Source organism: Lagopus leucura, unplaced genomic scaffold, assembly GCF_019238085.1.
Source record: "Lagopus leucura isolate 7727_CA_CO unplaced genomic scaffold, USGS_WTPT01 Super-Scaffold_100015, whole genome shotgun sequence".
Taxonomy (NCBI): domain Eukaryota; kingdom Metazoa; phylum Chordata; class Aves; order Galliformes; family Phasianidae; genus Lagopus; species Lagopus leucura.
Window position 1 is genome coordinate 7,414,996 of NW_024962269.1, and position 18,607 is coordinate 7,433,602.

The 18,607-nt window shown below is 36.5% G+C and overlaps 1 protein-coding gene and 1 long non-coding RNA gene across 2 annotated transcripts in view; one reads left to right on the plus strand and one right to left on the minus strand.

The window, feature by feature from the left end:
• LOC122182462 overlaps window positions 1-18,607 on the minus strand; it is a 61,212-nt gene that overhangs the window by 8,868 nt on the left and 33,737 nt on the right. Inside the window, exons 4-8 of the long non-coding RNA XR_006179813.1 lie at window positions 15,672-15,813; window positions 14,050-14,699; window positions 11,854-12,047; window positions 4,633-4,723; window positions 2,807-3,856 (exon numbers count right to left, since the gene is read on the minus strand). This is a non-coding gene — a long non-coding RNA (uncharacterized LOC122182462). The remainder of the gene's footprint in view (window positions 1-2,806; window positions 3,857-4,632; window positions 4,724-11,853; window positions 12,048-14,049; window positions 14,700-15,671; window positions 15,814-18,607) is intronic.
• The window catches only part of SLC12A1 (solute carrier family 12 member 1), a 47,853-nt gene that overhangs the window by 1,943 nt on the left and 27,303 nt on the right, over window positions 1-18,607 (plus strand). The window contains exons 2-9 of the mRNA XM_042875766.1: window positions 959-1,437; window positions 6,620-6,754; window positions 6,963-7,038; window positions 12,230-12,325; window positions 13,504-13,643; window positions 14,059-14,169; window positions 15,098-15,209; window positions 15,692-15,819. Coding sequence (XP_042731700.1) covers window positions 1,027-1,437; window positions 6,620-6,754; window positions 6,963-7,038; window positions 12,230-12,325; window positions 13,504-13,643; window positions 14,059-14,169; window positions 15,098-15,209; window positions 15,692-15,819 — 1,209 coding nt within the window. The 5' untranslated portion in view covers window positions 959-1,026. The remainder of the gene's footprint in view (window positions 1-958; window positions 1,438-6,619; window positions 6,755-6,962; window positions 7,039-12,229; window positions 12,326-13,503; window positions 13,644-14,058; window positions 14,170-15,097; window positions 15,210-15,691; window positions 15,820-18,607) is intronic.

Here is an 18,607-nt window from a genome sequence, read left to right on the forward strand (position 1 = left end):
GTTCTGGAATTTATCCTTGCAGGACAGGATTGGGAGACTTGACTGATGACAGCACTAAGAGGCCTGATTTACATTCAGTGTTCAATCTGCTTTGAGCAGGATACTGGACTAAATAAAACTTTTAAACTCCTAATCTGTGGGATTCTATGACTTGCTACACTTTCTATCAAACTCTCTTAAAGGGTGTCTTGAGTGTACAAGTGTAAAACAATAAAATTCTATGAACCTTTCAATGCTAAACCTACTGTTAATATTTCTCAATAATTAATATTTCAGCACAGATTTATACTCCAGTTATTTAGTTTGGCAAAGCTAGTGCTATTTTTGCATATGGCTCAGCTGTTGATCTATTCTTTCATATGTCATTAACTTTATTTACATAGAAAATAAATGAATTGCAGTGTATTAATTCTCTGCTTATAAACTGTTGCCATTCTGGAATGGTTGAAACTTGAAGTCTAACTTTTGTAACTAATTTAAAAAAGCGCGTTTGATTCAAGATTTTTAGGCCAATGTACTTGTTATAGACTGTGGGAGAATTATGATGCCATATGTAAGTGGAACATAAACAGTAGATGGACTTCATGTAATTCTCGTACTGCCTACACTTCCACAGGCTTCAGTTCAAAATTTGCCTTATTAAGAAAAGTACTGTATCTGAAATACAATTTCAAGCACTTACAATCTGATCAATAGCCCATTTTATTAAGATAGAAAAATCCCCACAAATTTCGTCTTTGATGGGACTACTGATTATTTGACACAGGATGACAGTCTCATAGAAGAGGGAAATTTTTTTTGGAAAATTTACCTTACTGTGCAAGTTAACAGAAATGTTTTACTCATAAATGTTTGTAATGGCAGAACCACAGTGGACAAATTTAGGAAGACTGCTTAGGAAGCTTATTATTTTAAGAACAACGACTTCATCTGTAACAGCACTAGCCCTTTATTGCAGCTAGAAGAGTGGTACCTGCAGCCACAGATCAGAAGACTCAGTGACCTAAGTCTGTCCCAGTCCTGAAGATGTCAATGAATAATTCTCCAAATGTATTCTTGGATCCAAATGCAAATCGGTTTCAAGTTAACATAATTAATGAAAGCCATGACAGCAACGAAGCATCCCAAGAGGACGTGGGCTCTGACCCACCACATTATGAAGAAACATCTTTTACTGAGGAAGCACACAACAGGCTGAGAATCAGTTACAGACCGGGAAAAAGAGAATTGTATGACAATTTTCTTCAAAATGGGGAGAAAACAGAAGCCAGTTTACATCCCTGTGATACTCACCATAAAATGTACTATCTACAAACTTTTGGCCATAACACCATGGATCCAGTTCCTAAAATTGATTATTATCGAAACACTGGCAGCGTCAGTGGGAATAAGCTCAACAGACCAAGCTTATTAGAAATTCATGAACAACTGGCAAAGGTAAGTGAAAAGGAAACACTCGATTTTTCTCTGTTCCATTTCCAGGCTGTTAATTCTGTTTATTAATATGAAAAGGTCCTTAAATTCGTGGATCTTGCCCAAGACAAAAGTACAACTAATCACCATATTTCCTATGGTAGCTGCAGTATGTTTTCTGCCCTATGACCTGCTTAAAGCAAATATTTTTATTAAATGCTGATAGCAATGAACTCGATTAGCAGGAAATCATAGCTTAATCTTCCCTAAAAATGTAAAACTACCATATTTCTTCTGTTTCACTTAAGATGGCAGACGATGAATATCAACCCGTAATTTAAACAAATTACACAATTCACATTTATTCCAAATTTAAATTTAACATCAATGCGTAACAAAGTTTCACAAACTCCTGAATTTTGTATTCACTAAAATATATATCTACAGTTATTATAAAATATATTATGAGCAATAAAAGCAATTTCAACCAGTCAGAAATCAAAGCACTTCCTGTTTATTGCAGTAACCATTCAGATAGCAAGAAGGAATCAAGAACACACATGGAGAAAGAGAAAAGTAGACAACAATTTTCAGGTACCAATTCAGTGAATGAATTTTGTCCTTGGTCATTGTACCAATGATTCTGGGAAAAATCTGAAGAGTCTCTGGAATGACCACATATAAAGTATTCATCGAAGAATAATCTGGCTGAATTGCTTCTAACCTATCATGAAGCTCGTCAGCTTTTAGGTTTGTCACCCTCTATACCTTCTTACCAGAAGAAAATACAGTGGTCACATATAATCTTTGGGGTTTGCAGATTCAAAATTTCCACTGCAAATAATTTGATAAGCTAGCAACATTAGATATCAGATTTCAGAATTTCAGTACCATGTGTGATCCTGCCTCAGCAAAATTCACCTATCTATAGAGCTTTTAAGGCTCAAACTCCAAACTCCAGGAATCATCTCCATGCAAAATAGCATGGAAAATTATTAAGGAACAACTAGATTAAGCACTTTGAAACAATTAAACTATTCAAAAATCTACTGCTAAGCATTACTGGAATAACTGCAATACTCAACTGACTTTGATGAAATCAGATTCTTTCCCCTTGAGCTATAATAATAAATTCTTCATAAAAAAGCAGAGGAGAGACCCTAGGATACTCCCACTTACAGAACTAAAATCAAACCTTTCTTGAGTTTCTTTTGTGCGCTTGTCAGGACAGGGCTGGAAAGAGATCACCACTATATTCAAACACACTGAAAATGTCAATGGGCAGACAAAAAAAACAAGCAAACAACTAACAAACAACCCACCACTCACTCTTTTTCTGTGTCAGGCAATACTGAAATGACAGATCTCCATAGAAAAAAAACACTCTCATTACCTGTCCACTGTCTTTTACATACTTCTGAGGTCTGAATAATTCTGATAAGCATCTATTTTTTGGTCCAGATCTTACTCAAACTCTATTTCTTTGGAGATTCACCTGTCCTAAATAGGATCAATAAAAATAAATGAAATGAAGCAGAAAAATACTAGGAAAATTAGGACCTTATTCTATAGTATCCGTTTAAGACAGCTAAATGTCTACAGTCCCACTTTTTTAAGGTCTCCACAAACCTGCATAAAATGGTTTACATAGAAAGGAGAAACAAGTTACCTGAGTAATCACTTATATTTCCATAAATGAATGCAAAGTGGATGTGAATAGGGGTGAATATGAATTCTGCTCTGCCAGATGTGCAGATGAGTAAGTGCTACTGAAGAAACTAAACACATTTCCATGCTCAAAAGAAACTTCCTGTTACAGAAATAATTTACATCAGTGGTAGGCAGGTAGAGGGAAAAATAGTGTATTTTGGCTCTGAACACAGTGCTAAACGAACTTGTACTGAACATGAGCATATTAAGGGATTTTCAGTTTTGAACACTACCAGAAAATTCAGGTTTTTTGCTATTGGGCATCTCATTTGGGCTAGCAGATTGGTTTGTTTGTTTTAAATGAACAGACAAATTGCTTGGGCTTTGTTACAACTTTCACTGAGAGAAGGTTAAAAAGAAGGCATCTTCCATTCTAGAATAAAATGAATGGAAAATTGCTTCATGGGTTGGGACTGCAAGGGATGAGAAAAGAGCATCGTCTAGCTCACTTGTCCCCATACTTTTTCTATTACCTATTATCCAGCTTACAGAAGAATAATCTTATGCTTCTCACAATACAAAGGTGAATGTCAGAGGTAATGAGATTTTTGTTATGCTGGCAATCTGCTGTGCCCATATGTGCAGTGAGGCCTTGGTTTGAGAATCACTGGAACAAACAACCCACCATTAGCATGGCTGAAGTCCATTCCTGACTGTCCCACAGACTCATTTTGTGACCTTGGACTGACAGACCTTTGTGGTGTTTTCAAGATAGCACTGAACAGGATAGTTCCTAAGATAGAAGAAATTCAGCAGCTGCCAGGTTAAAAAGTACAGGGATATTACAATATATCAATATATCAATACAATAAATAAACCTGAGATCACCAAAGAGTAGCTTAGTAGAGATGAGCACTACAATAATATGAAAAAACTGAGCTCGTACTAACAGGCGAGAGCAGAATGTGCAGCTGAAGCTGTAGCAGGCTCTATAGCAATCCCGAAGGAGAGGATGAAATGCCACAGTGTGTGTGGTGGGGCTTAGACTAATATCCCAGGATGCACATCCAGAGATGATGCTTTAATCCTTTTTTCTTTACACCGAAGTCTGGATTTACCACAACATACCCCAAGGCAATTCCTTCTCTCCCCAGCTTTTTTGAAACTGAAATTGTTGAAGACAGCTGTCTTGTCAAAAACCAATGCCAAATTTTGATAAGAAATTGCATGTATTTGACTTCAGATTTCTAAACATCACATAACCATTCCCATTGTGCTTTGATGCTGGCTTAACTTCAGAAGATAAATATTAATATTTAATACATTTTAATATGTAAGTTTTCAATGTCAGAATCTAAGGCAGGCTGAAAGGAACTTCAGATATCTAGTTCCCACACCGCTGGAATCAAATGTGCATCCTTTTTTAGCAAGATATGTCAGCTTTTGCACATATTAAGCCACAAAACACCAATTAAATACCTAAAAAATAGTCCAAGTGCTATTTCACAGCTGATGGATGGTGATAATTACTTGGGCTTAATATATGTCCTACATAAAAAATGATCTAACCTTTCTTCATCTTGGTTATTCTCCACACTTGTTATGATGACTTCATGAGCTCATCATCTTTATCCTCAGGAGAGATGAAGGCTAACCTGTTCTGAAACATGGAAAGGAAAATGTTGTGTTTGATTTTTTCTGTCTTTTTTATTTAAAAATCAATCAATCAATCAAACGAAAAAAAAAACCCACACAAAAAATCCAACAACAACAATAAAGTTTACTTCTGATTTTGGTAGATTTTCAAATTATCCTGCCACTTTATTCCACATACTTCATGCATGAGGGGCATGAGTACACCTACTTAGTAAACAACCAATCATTGACTAAAGCACACCAATTTAAAATGCATTTATGGAAGGTTTAAGGCCATAATTTATGATAATGGCATGTGAGAGCACAAATTAATTCAAAGTGTGAATGAAACAACTTGTTTCAAGTGCAAACACTGAACACTTCTTTTTTTTTTTTTTTTTTGCCTTTGAAATTCTAACCAGCATGTATGTAAACAAGCCAAAAAACAAACAAACGTTATTCTGATAATTCTCCATAATTCATTTTAATTATGTACTGCATTTAGAGCAAACACAGCATTGTTATTTTTGGGTGAGAATTGTCAAAAATAAATATTTCAGGAGCTCAGTCACAGGTTTTCAATAGATTTTGCATTCCCATTTCGCTTAGAGTCAAAAAGGCCATATTCACCAACTTGAGTATATGTCAAAATGCATTATCCAGTCACTTATTTCTCATCTGTGAGCACTAGCCTAAATTTATTGTGTCAAAGGCATTCTAAAATTTTCCATTGTGGTGACTGGAGACCCATCCATGAGGAATCCAAACATCAGCATAAATATCCCATACTACTGGTCTTTGTGCCTGTACCATATTTTATTTTTTTAAGTCTATGTACAAACACAGAAAGAGCCTTAAAACATAAGCAAGATCTAAAAACCTCATCTGTTTCCCAGAATCACAGATGGTTCCCCTCTTCAACTTGTTTAGTTAATCTGGAAACATCTTCATCCCTCTCCAAATCCTAAAAGCACCTTGATTCCTCTCCAGAAGTGATGCACACTCCTGAAAGTCTGCCAGGCAGTGGCAATGCACACAGTCCTTCCTGAAGGTCCTTGCACAGGACCCATACAACATTAGCAACAGTTAATCTAATTCTGATTAAGCAAAGCCAGTCAGAACTTTGTATAAACATTTTTACAAGAAAGAAAACAGCAGTGACAGAAAGTATAAACCTCAGCACTGTGACTAATTCCTATTCAAGCCACAAGAAACATATCATGGTGCTAAACAGAACTGATGAGATAAAGTACAGATTTAAGTCTGTAACTGAATGTGAAAGATCCAAAATTCTGGGCTATTTATTCTAGTTACATGGCAAATGTGCTGATTTTTAATCCTATCTAGGACAGTTAAACAAGAGCTGAATAAAACACATGAAGGGTTATTCATTTACCACATTATTAATCACATTTCACCAGTATTTCTGATTGTTTTCAAGAATGCGTTGCTGTTTCGAGGACATTTGCTGCTGGAATTATGTTTGTATATTCATCAATGGAAAATACCAGAGTTCATCTCACAACTTATTTGCCATGCAGGTAGATCTCTTTTCACCAGTCAGTCATTATCCTCCTTTCTATTCTACACTTATTAACATTCATAAATTGTTGCAGCAGAATACGAAAGACAGGAATGAGACCCTCATTACATTAGGAGATCTACTAAAATATCAACACAACATAACATACGTTGAACAGAGTTTAAAATAAAACCAATTTATTATCAGGTAATGATACATTTACTTTGCTTAAGTGATTCTATCATCTTGTCTTAGCTAGCAAGCCCACCTGTTGATGCCTGGTGCCAGCAGAGTACTGCACTCTATTCATGGGACAGTAAAGCTTAATTTTTCTTGGATTTGCCTTATTCTACATCTTTCTAACTCAACAGTGTGTTTGTTTTCTCTGTGATCCTTCAGAACATAGCTGTGAGCACTGGCTCAGTGGAGAGGGTGGCTAATGGAGAAAGCACTGCTGGAGATGAGACAGCAGCCAGCAAGGAAGAAGAAAAGAAAACAGGATTTGTCAAGTTTGGATGGGTGAAGGGTGTGCTGGTGAGAAACTTTTCTGCATTTTCAAAACATAAAATAAAATAAAATGTAGGATTAGTCCTACAATATCAAGCTCTTTTAAGAAGAGAGGGAGGTATAATTGAAGGATGTTTGGGGTGGTCCCCAGGAGCCTTCATTGTGTACCATCATGTTTCTGATTAACACTACTTTCAGTGTTATGCTAATGCAATATTATTTATTTAAAACCTAGGTAAGATGCATGCTCAATATCTGGGGCGTGATGCTTTTTATTCGACTTTCCTGGATTGTAGGTCAAGCAGGAATTGGTATGTATCTTATTTAATACCATTTTCAACAGTGAAAAGAATAAAGAGGATAAACTATACATGACTGTGATTAATATATAATCTGAGATGTGTATTTGCATGTGGAAATAAATAATGTTTTCAAATGCTTCCCAGGGTAAAATATGTTAATCCTCCAAACTATTGGAATTTTCCAGACTACCAGCCAAATTACTGCTTAGAGGCATAGATCTGTTAACTATGCATATGATCATCACATTTGAATATTTCTGAGCTTTGTTGAAATTTGTATTTAGATCCTGTAACAGATGTAAACTTTGGGACTCGAGCCAATTTCTAATACGTGTGTACAGAATTAACCTGTAAGAGTTCACACTCTGCTTATCTGTGAATCCCAAACCTTGTCATCTGCATATTAAAAACAACACTTCTTCACACTTGTCTGCAAAGATGAAAACGGAATTGGAAGGAGGTCTCATCTCATCAGGATTTTATTTTTAACTACAGCAGAGCACTAGATACTACACTTATTAAAACTTTGTTACCTCTTTTGTTAACAAAGTACACCTCATAGCCTGCTGTACCTTCGCTTCTCTACTGTATTTTAATTAACCCAATTCCCACTTCGCACCCCTGGGAGACTGGGCCTCAGGGGCTCCATTCAGTATGTTGAGCAATCAGTGCAAAAGAGCTCAAAACACAGCAAGAACCTCCCACAACTAGAAGCAGCCCAGGAAGGTATCATTAACTGCTGCGTGGCACAACTTCCTTTTGATAGCTGCTGTTGAGAGGAAACACACACTGAACCATGACAGCAGTGTCACTGTGTTACATGCTTAAAATTAAAATGGGGCCCTAATTTTTGATTAACATCTAGACATCATAAAAAGCACCAATCCAAAGGGCCAATGGCAAGTATTTCAGTTTGTATTCTCACAGAATGGAAATATTGAGTAGACATGAGCTGGAGTCCAAAGTCTGGCCTCTGGGTCTCAGCTCACCACATCTTGGACAAAACTCAGTGCTCAAATTCAGACAGAGTAAGACCATCACTGGTTGATTTGTTATTGGCTGAAATGAAACACTGAACAGAAACATCTCCAGAATTTTGCCCGACTGAGGTGGAACTTCCAGCAAAACACATTAACTTTACATAAGTTTTGTTTGAGGAAGACTGAACTTTAAAAAAACAGATACAAGTGAAATACTCATTAAGGGAAAAAAAAATAAAATCCAGCCACAAACCTCTAGGCACAAGAAGGAAAAAAAGCCAACACAATAAAAGTTCCAGAACTAAGCGGAAGAACTTTACCTACTTTTGCAGTGCTCCATGCATGGCTCCAGCACTGTGCCTGACAAAGGGGTGCTTGCTGACTTTATGATGCATACCAAATGAGAGCACGCAGCCCAGGGCACTCATAAGTATATGCCTTGCCATGAAAACTCTGCATCTTAATATTGCCAAGACTTTGCTCTGGGGTTTCATGCAAAATTAGTTTTTAAGGGCAGTTTAGTAACTTATTGAGATCATCAAGAAGTATTACTTTGTTTTGAGGTGTGAGAATAGCCATAGGCAAGAGTAATTCATTTTAGAACAACTTACTTAGCAACCATACACCTAGGTTTCAATCTAAATTTTAATCAGATTTTAGCATTAATTTGCACCAACATCAGTAGCATTTCTGCTTTCATGTTTAATTTTACCATTTTAATTCACAGATAAGCAGATCCTCTATTCCTATGCTTTATTGCCCTGCTTTTTTAAAATTGCATGTCTTATTTAAGGATGTTACTTCTACTACTTCTGAAAATGAAACATCAAATTCTATTCGGATAATCTCTCAGTACGTTTTCAGAATGTCTTGTAAACAATGAGTTTAAATCTGTAGCCAAAACTTAAAGAGAACAGTGATAGAAGCTCAACATCGTGATAACCTGGGGATTTCACACAGTAGTACTACTAACATGAAAATTAAATGTTCAACCTACCATCTAGGTACCATTTATATTCCCATAGTTACCGGGCCAAAGAGAGAAAAACCCATTATTTCCATATCCTAATAGGCTGTCTTGGGGAAAAAGCTCTAAGAAGGAAAAACCAGGGCCTGGGTTTATCATCAAGTAGGACAAAAGGCACAGGCTGATTCTGATAAGAATCAAGGTCCACAACCAGTCCTGTATTTTCATGATCTCTGGGTACTCTCCATCTGTATTTGTACCTAAACATAGAATGGTTAACCAAAGACACTGAGGCACCATGTTTATGTTAACTGAAAATGTGGCCCCAAATATTACAACAGTGTTACACTAGATTACATTACAATAATGTTTTGGTTGTGTCACTTGAATTATTTTATGCATTTTTCTTGTTAAATGTAAAAAATCTTTTTTTTTTAATTAATATTAAGTCTTCCCAAGCAGATATTACTCATCAGATTAGGAAAATATGTGCCCCTAATTAACATATACATTTACAATATGGCCTGTGAAATCTAATAGGAAATTCCAGAAAAAATAGTCCTCAGGATGAATGTGCACTTGACAAACGATTTTGGCACAACTTTAAGAATAATGTCTCTGATGTTCCATTTAGGATGTAACAGCTGATTAATCGCCATATTCAGCCACTTTTTGCACACAAAATGTATACAGTTCAACAAGATCCTTCTATGCAACATGTGGTGGTAGCTGACCAAAAGAAATGCCCACTGGGATTATTATTTTTTTTTTAATGTGGACTACGTACAAAATAAGTGTATGACTTGTTATAAAATGGTTCAGAAATCAGTAGGGTAAAAGTGATTTATTAGAGTCTCAAATCACTTCATATATTCTATGTTGTGCTATAAAACTTTTGTATTCCTGTGTTACATTGTTTTCAAAGGATTGTGATAACAAGTCTGTAACTTAAGCAGTGAAAAACATTCACTCATAGGCTGGATGTCTATAACCATACAGTATGAATAGAAGTTAGTAACCTGATCTAGAAACCGGGATGTAGAAATACAGCAGATGAATCAATATATTTGTAGTTCTAGTTGAAATCAGTTGAAGGATCCAAGTTCCAATTTGCAGGAGCCTTGGTCAATAAGTACTGCTATAGGCAATATATTATCTTCAGTTCCACACTGAAGACCTCTGTACTTTACAGAAAGAGAGCTACTCCAAAAGTGTCAGTAAGTTCAGATAAAACTAAGAACTGATTCAAAATTTTTCTCCAAATGATAATTATTTCAATTTTTTTCTCGTCTCGTAGCTAGAAATGGGAATATAAGCTATAAATTTGAGAGAAAGTATCTTATTTCTTCATCAGACTTGAAAGAAGAAAATACTCTTCAAATACAGAGCCAAACTTTTCTCCATATTTCCAGAAAGCATAGCAAAAGCAGAGGCCATAATTGTAGTTCAGGAGGTCCAGATAGGACATAAGGACATATTTTCTCCATGGGCGGGTCGTCCAGCACTCCAACATGTAACTCCAAAGAGGCTGGGGGATTCTTATGGAGGTTTGGGGGATCCAACAATCTGAATCTATCACTGAGTTAATCCAGTGTTGGTGATAGTTCAGCTCTGGCTGAGAGGCTGAACTCTACACCTTCAGAAGTCATTTCCAACTGATGTTTCTAGAAATCTAAAGCAAACTAGACACTTAGCATGGTTTCACAGTTGGAAACACACTCAAACTTCAAAGTCTTACTGAAATTGAGTTCACTTGTCAGTAATATTGATCTTCAGATGTTTATCTGTTTCCATTTAATTATATAATTTTCTGATGTCAGCTAAAAAAGGATGCTAAATTATTGAAGATTATCCATTACAGGCTACTTAAAGTGAATGAAATCTGGGAAGCAACATTTCCACTTTTGAATCTTGATCTTGTGTTACAGTAAAATTGCTTTTTGCAGGGAAAGGAGGAGATGAAGAGAGAGTAGGTTAGCACAGCACTTGACAGCCTAGCAAATAAGAATGTTGAAGGATCATACTCAGGCCTTGTTTCTCTACCTGATAGATTCCTTGTCCTGTCCTGTCTGAAACTATACAGTCAGTCTGTCTCCAATTCAATATTTAACTAACTGATGAAAGACAGAAACATTCTTACAAGAAATCTGGTTAATCTCTTCTCCTGAAGAGCCAGGATGTATATTAAAGGTACATAGAAGCATTCAGACCAAGGAATACTTGCTTGCTCATTTCACTCTGCTATTGAAGAAAAATATAAAATCAGAAAGGGGCTTCTGGCTAGGGTGCTCCTATCAGAAATCATCATTGCTCGGAGACTGAAGGGAATAATTTACTGCTGGCACACGGGCTCCTTGGAAGCGTTCTGCAAATTCCAAATGGTCAACAAACCAACTTTCCGTTTATTGCTCTGATTCTGGCCTGAAAATTCCATTTAAATAGAGAATGATTTGTAGGAATCATGGAACATGAGTAAACTATTTTATCTTGTTATTACTGACAGGTCTTGGAGTAATCATAATTCTCCTCGCCACGATGGTAACCTCAATTACTGGGCTGTCAACTTCTGCAATAGCAACTAATGGGTTTGTCCGTGGAGGTAAAATCTTTAGGGTTACTAATGCTTTCAAGCTCCAAAAGATCTTTATGTATTATTTTTCATATGATGCAAACCAGAGGGACGCTAAACCAAACGATGGATCTACAGGACCGGGAGGTAACAATTCTAGACAGCTCTAATCACAATTAACTGCGTGTTTGAGTTGTCACTTTTCATAAATTCCACATTTCAGTTCAGTCTCTGAAGTACATTTCAGAAGTTCCTGCCAAATGCAGAGTGAGGAGTGGCATCTGGATTTGCAATTTTTTCATTCTTACCTTTCAGCAGGTCTTTCTTATTCAGAGCCTTTCAGGTTGGACATCCTTGGACAAAACAAGCACTGCACTCTTCCTCTTATTTTTAAGTCTGATGCAGGTCGGTGGATATCTTCAATTTAATTCCTTCCAGTATAATTCTTCATAATACCCCTTACGTTTCAGCTACCTCCTTAGAAGATGAGCAAATATTTTCACTGGAAAAGTAAAGCACACATCAGATATCTTATCAAAAAAGGTTTCAGTACATTTCAGAGCCTTAAAGTTATAACCAGTCCATGCTAAACCTCTGTGGAAAACAGCAACTTCTTACTACATCATTTAAGCAGAACAGGTATTTGAATACACTTGAATATACTTTCTTTTTCGAATCTTTCAGGTCTTGGAATCATAGTTATTGCTCTGAGCGTAGTAGTAACAACTTTAACAGGTATCTCCATGTCTGCCATTTGCACCAATGGAGTAGTAAGAGGAGGTAAGTGAAAATCATTGCAGGAAAAATACAGAATTCTACAGATTTGAATTAGAAAAAAAGTGGGAATTAAGTATGTTATAAGCAAAATAAGAATAAATAAATATATTTGGGATGATCTCTCTCAGTGGAACAACAGTAATTTAAAACATTTATAGTCTTAAACATTTCTTGGCAAAAAAAATATTATGTAAGAGGGGATGAAATAATTAACTGGCAAAGTAATATGCTCCATTTATGGTGACACACAAAAAAGGATTAATGACTCATTGCATTCCTCTGTGGGAGCTTTAAAAATGTATCACAGCATAAGATTATACATGCTAAATTGGGATGGATCTAAGTAAGGTAGAACTTATCCTGAGGTGAAGTTTCCTCTACTCTGTAGAGGGCTCACAGTGGAGTGACCCACAGTAGAGTGGCCCACAGTGTCAGAGGCAGATGTTGGTGGTATGACAGTAGAGGATAAACCTTCTGTCCATTACATGTTGCCTGCTGTGCAACAGATGGCAGCAGAGGGGCAGTCTGACAAAATGGTGCCTGACATGGAAGCGCATATAAAGGAAAAGTGTGGAAGTGAATTCGCCCACATGGAAAAAATTTCACCCATTGAAATTCGTCAGTGCATAATGAGCATTTATAAACACTGGAAGTGAGCACAGTGAAGTGGTGGGTTGTAGATTTCAGCAATGATGTCATTCTAGCACCTGTGAAACAGTGGGTCACCTGCACTGATACAATTTTTACAAGCACAGCATGCACTCTTGTTCATCACTGGTGAAAATGCACACCTAATGGTGATGACTACATCCAAAAATAGTGTTCTGTAGCTAAGAATTTGCTATTTCAAACAGTGTTATTGCGCTCTTTGTATTTGTTGTAGCCTCCATGGAAATAAATAAATGGAAATAAATAAGAGGCATTACTTTCAGAGCAACCTACGTACATTATGTATCATGAAAAATTGTTTGAAGATCTAGTTTTGCAAACTAGCATGTCCTGAAGGATTACTGCAGTGGAAGGGCATTCAGAATAGTCTGAAGGCAGAGCCGGTACAAAGCACATTCCTTATTTTTCAGTGTCTTCTATTAATCTTTATTACGTCTGTTAGGTTTAAAGTAGATTCCTGTGGTATTATATGAGAAAAATAAGCAAACACTGAGCATAATTTCTGCCTGCAGGTGGCGCATACTATCTTATCTCAAGAAGTCTAGGTCCAGAGTTTGGCGGATCTATAGGACTTATCTTTGCTTTTGCAAACGCTGTGGCGGTTGCTATGTACGTAGTTGGATTTGCTGAAACGGTCGTAGAGCTTCTTAAGGTAAATACTGATGTTTCATGTACACTGTTAAGTTGGGGCTCTTTTTTTTTTTTTTAGCATTTGTTTAAATTGTGATACTTTTGCTGTACTTTAAGCAATGCCTTTAACAGGAAAGAAGCTGGTCTGTCTAACTGTGACACAGTGCTTCTCCATTATTTCTGTCTTATGAATATGCCAATGATTTCTCAACAAGAGCCTCAAAAGTCAGGAAAGGAGATAGATATCCATCCAATTAGATAGCCAAATAACCCCAGCTAAGTGCAAGCTGAAGCATGAAATATGAATAGTTTGTCTCACAAAGTGCTGAAACTACTTAAACTGTGACAACTCATTTCCTTTTATTTCACCTTGTTACCTAACCCCACCAGCTTGATTAAGAAAGGCTGGTTTTAACAGTATTTCTTACTCTTTTCAGGAGAGTGATTCGATAATGGTAGATGAGTCCAATGATATCAGAATAATAGGTACCATAACTGTTATATGTCTTCTTGGCATCTCTGTTGCTGGCATGGAATGGGAAGCAAAGGTAAAGCTTTAAAACTAAATACAAGCAAAGAATATATTAGAATACTGTGCAGGGTTAACACATGAGGAATGCTGTACAACAGGTGGGAAGCCTAACCTTTCTAAAAGCAAAGCAGCTTAATCATTACATTCAATGAAAGCAATACTACTCTATGTTCTTCCTTGAACATTCATTTAAGAGGGAAAAAGGAAGTTTACGTTCCACAGACCGCTTGTTTACATTGATTTTCATAAGCCATGGCATCATTTAAAGCCTTGAGTAAGCGCCCCTTTTGTCCTTATTTTTGAAGCAGCTTGAGAGAATAAGTAGCAGTTAAAACAATGTTTTTGTCACTGTACCCTCCGAAGCTCTGCCTAGCAGGAAAGCTCCATTTTCTGTCCATTCCATAATCTCTGATGATTTCTGCTATTCCTTTACCTTACATTAAAAAAATTAAAAATGGAAATACAAATGAAAATACCTCAGAATGTAGAAATCAGTTCTAGAATAGGACTTCTCTTTTCGTATTCTGCTGTGACAAAAGCTCAGAACTGCTTGTAAAAGATATCAGAAAACCAATTACATATTATAACACTTCAAGTGACCATTCACTGCAACTAAACAATTCATATAACAATATAAAAATGTCTCATACATGATGTTTATGCATTAACTTTTTCATTTTCTTTTTTTCCTTTGAAGAAAAAAATATAAAATAAATTAAATTATAACTACTTTATAAACACTGTTAGTAAAAACTATCTGCTGTTATAATTAGCTGATAGCAGTTTGTTTTCTTCAGCTGTTTCAATTCCTGGTGTTTTCTAGGTCTATAACAATTTGTAATCTGTCATAGGGAACACAAACATCACTTAATCACTTATATTTAGCCATCTCCATTGTCAATGTAAATTAAAATCATTGGGGAAATCTTTGTTTCTGTTAACAGGCTCAAGTTATTCTTCTAATTGTTCTCCTTATTGCCATTGCAAACTTCTTTATTGGGACAGTTATTCCTACCAATAACGAAAAGAAGGCAAAAGGCTTTTTTAATTACCAAGGCAAGTATTGCTTGTCTATCACAGAACAGTAACTTCTTTCTTTGCGGCTGCACGCTGAGTTGAGGATTCTACTGAAAGTCACAAGATCAGGATCTTTAGCCCAAGTTTAAATAGGCTTGCAAACCAAGGGAATTTATTTCACCTTCAATTTTGAGTCTGTCTCTCTGCTGCTGAAGCTGACAGCAAAGTTAGCTGCAGTTTGAGTCACATATATATCAGCAGAGCACAAACCTTTACACAGAGCTAAGTGCAAGTGCTGTAGTGACACTGCTGTCACTTCAATGTGGAGCTGTAGCTCTGAGATGCAGACAAGCACATCCTACTGGGGATCAGACTGAGGAAATCAAATTCGTTTTGCTATGATATGAGACAGATTCAAACCCAAATGTACAGACGTGAAAGACTAGATTATTCATCCCCCTCATTAAGTAACTTTGGAATCAAATCCCATCAGCTTCTTACATTTTCACCTGTATTTGCAGCATCAATATTTGCAGAAAACTTTGGACCAGATTTCAGAAGTGGAGAAGGATTTTTTTCAGTGTTTGCCATCTTTTTCCCAGCTGCAACTGGCATTCTTGCAGGAGCCAACATCTCAGGAGATCTGAAAGTACGTATTTCATTAATTTCATAATACTAGCTTTGGGTGAAGAAAGAACAAGAAAACTAATTATGAATCAGCACTGTATTCAGTTTTAAATCATGCCTGATTTTGGAAGCAAAACTCTCTTTTAAATATCTGCTATGTTATTTAAAACTACCAGTTCACATTTTCTTTCCTAATAGATTATGAGTATTTACACAAATTATTGCATTCAGATTTGGGTTTCTATATAATTTAAAAGCATATTTCCATAAGCTGCAGTAATGTAGCATTAATGGGCCATTTGCAGAACACTACACAGAGAAATCGTGTGTATCTCCTGGTGCATTTTTGCAAAATCTGTATCATCCCAAAAAAACACACCTGTAAAGCTTGTGTTTGTACTCACAAGAATCACGGGAGACCAGCTTTTTCTATTCAGGGTCATAGCAGAATGAACAGAGCGTTTATTGAAAGCAAATATGTCCCAATCCCTTGTCACTATGGCTGCTCAAAGGAAAAAATGCAAGTTTGCAGCTGTGACAGAAGAAAGGAGTCTGAGGAGAAAGGGAAAGGAGGTCCAAGGGCAACTAAATGTCTTGCTGTGGCTGTTCTGTCAAGCTCTCACTCTCCTCTTGCAATACAGCAGTTGTGTAAGATGGTACTTCAGTATTTAAACAAACTGGTAAGTCAGAGACAAGATATTAATTATAACTTTGAGTGCTCTCTAGTTTTCATGACTGTGCACAGCGAGTATATTGCAGAGTGTTTACAGCCAAATAGAAAAATGAACAAATTCAAAGCTCAGCAAAGCATTTTGTAAAACATCTCTAGTAAATATACAGCAGTGCAATTCTTCATAGCATTACAATAAACTAGAAATGTACCAGGGTGGGTATCCATGACTCAAGTTTTGGAATCTAGTGTTTAAAATTAAAAAAAAAAAAAAACCCAAAACCCACAAAATAACAAGCAAATAAACCAAAACACTAAAAAGTCACCAAAAGGACACAAGTCAAACCTAGCTTCCTCCAGCATATCCAGAGATGGCTTTATCATACAGACCCATTGTCCTTGCTACCTTAAGGATTCAACCAAACATCTATTAAATCTGTATTGGCACAGCAGTCACAAGTTCATCAGGATCCTACCATCCCTGATAATCAGATTTGTTTCCCTCCCTTACACTGATTGCATGCCTCATCTCCTTAGTTTCCAGAAGACTGCTTTGAAGCCAAGCACAGAGAGAAATAGGTGGAATTGGAGCCACTAATAATGATGTTTATGAGATTCCATTTTTAATTAAAAAGAAAACAAAGCAAATCATTGTACTTCTGCCCACTGAGACTGAATCAGCCTCACAGTCTCCATCTTTTTAACAAACAAAAATAATTATTTTGCCATATATGGTGCTCTCTATCTATGGTAAACTCCCAAAGTAGCAGCACTTCTTTCATAAGCTGTTTGAAAGAGTTTGAACAGACCAAAGGAACCAACTCTCCTGTTGGCTCCCTGCAGTTGTTCCAATCTGGCAGTAGGTAGAGGTCTATGACCAGCTCCTCCAGGCTGTAGATTCCCCACTGAGCATATTTAGATGCATTAGACAGGTCTAATTAAATTAACCACCTTCTCCAGAAATCTAAAGGACAAGCTAAGAATTATTTTAGATGTAAAACTGTCAAACTAGATTTCTTGTAAACAGCTATGCAGAGGCTTCCGTAGACACTACACATTCAAGCGGTGAGCTAGTTCAAAGCCTACTCACAGAAAGAGTCTGTCTTCCTAGGGACTGCAGAGGGCTTGGGAGCAGATATTAAAATGCTAGCAACATATTAAATGTTTCATTGCTAATATAATTTAAAAGTTGTAAGGCAGTAAGAAGCTCAAACCCTAAGATTTAAGGTTAAGGTGTTTAAGACTGCAACATAAGACTTGGCAGAAACAGTGACCCATGACACACACACCAAGACTGTACATATTAAAGCTACCACGATTTAAAGGGTAAAGATCTTACAGAGTTGAAATGACTTCAAAGTCATTTTTCAGTTCAATAAATCCTTACCTCATTAAAATTATGTTAATTTTTAAATGCAATTAAGTCATTCATCCCCATTTCACACAACTCACCAAATTATATTTTTTTCCATTCAATGAGCATAGTTGTTATAACAGCACAACAACTTATGGCTTAAAATGTATGCAACCAAAATAAACCTCACTGAAAACTTAAAATAAACCATCTGCAACCAAAATAAATCTCAATGAAGAAACTTAAGAAGACAATTCACCAAGTGCATTCTAGCATAAACAAACACACATTAAATTATAATGCAAATCACTGGACTCACAGCTGGACGAATGAAGTCAAAATTCTTGGGAACTAGTTTATAAGCATGATATTCCCACCTTATTAAATCTTCCAAATTCAAAGTCAGAACAGTGAAAAGCAGCAGTGTCTTGTCAAGGCGTAAGTACTAACAATCACTAGCTGCCAATCACAGAAGTCCTGTATTCTGCTCCACGTAACTTATGTGCAACTATCATGCTGACGAACCAAAAACAGTCTCATCTTCTCATCCACACAAGTGTCAAGGCAACTTCATAAACTGCATTAATGCAGAACTGCATTATACTTGCTTAAACAATTGCTTACACCAAAAGCCTGATCTTTATGAAGGCGCAGAAGGTTTAGTGCCAAGCTGTTATAGGAACATGAGCTGTAATCATGTCCTAAAGTGGCTGCCTGTACAACTGCGTCCTGCTGCCAGAGGAAAAGGCATCATGTTGAATGGAATAGACTCATGGCCTGAAAATG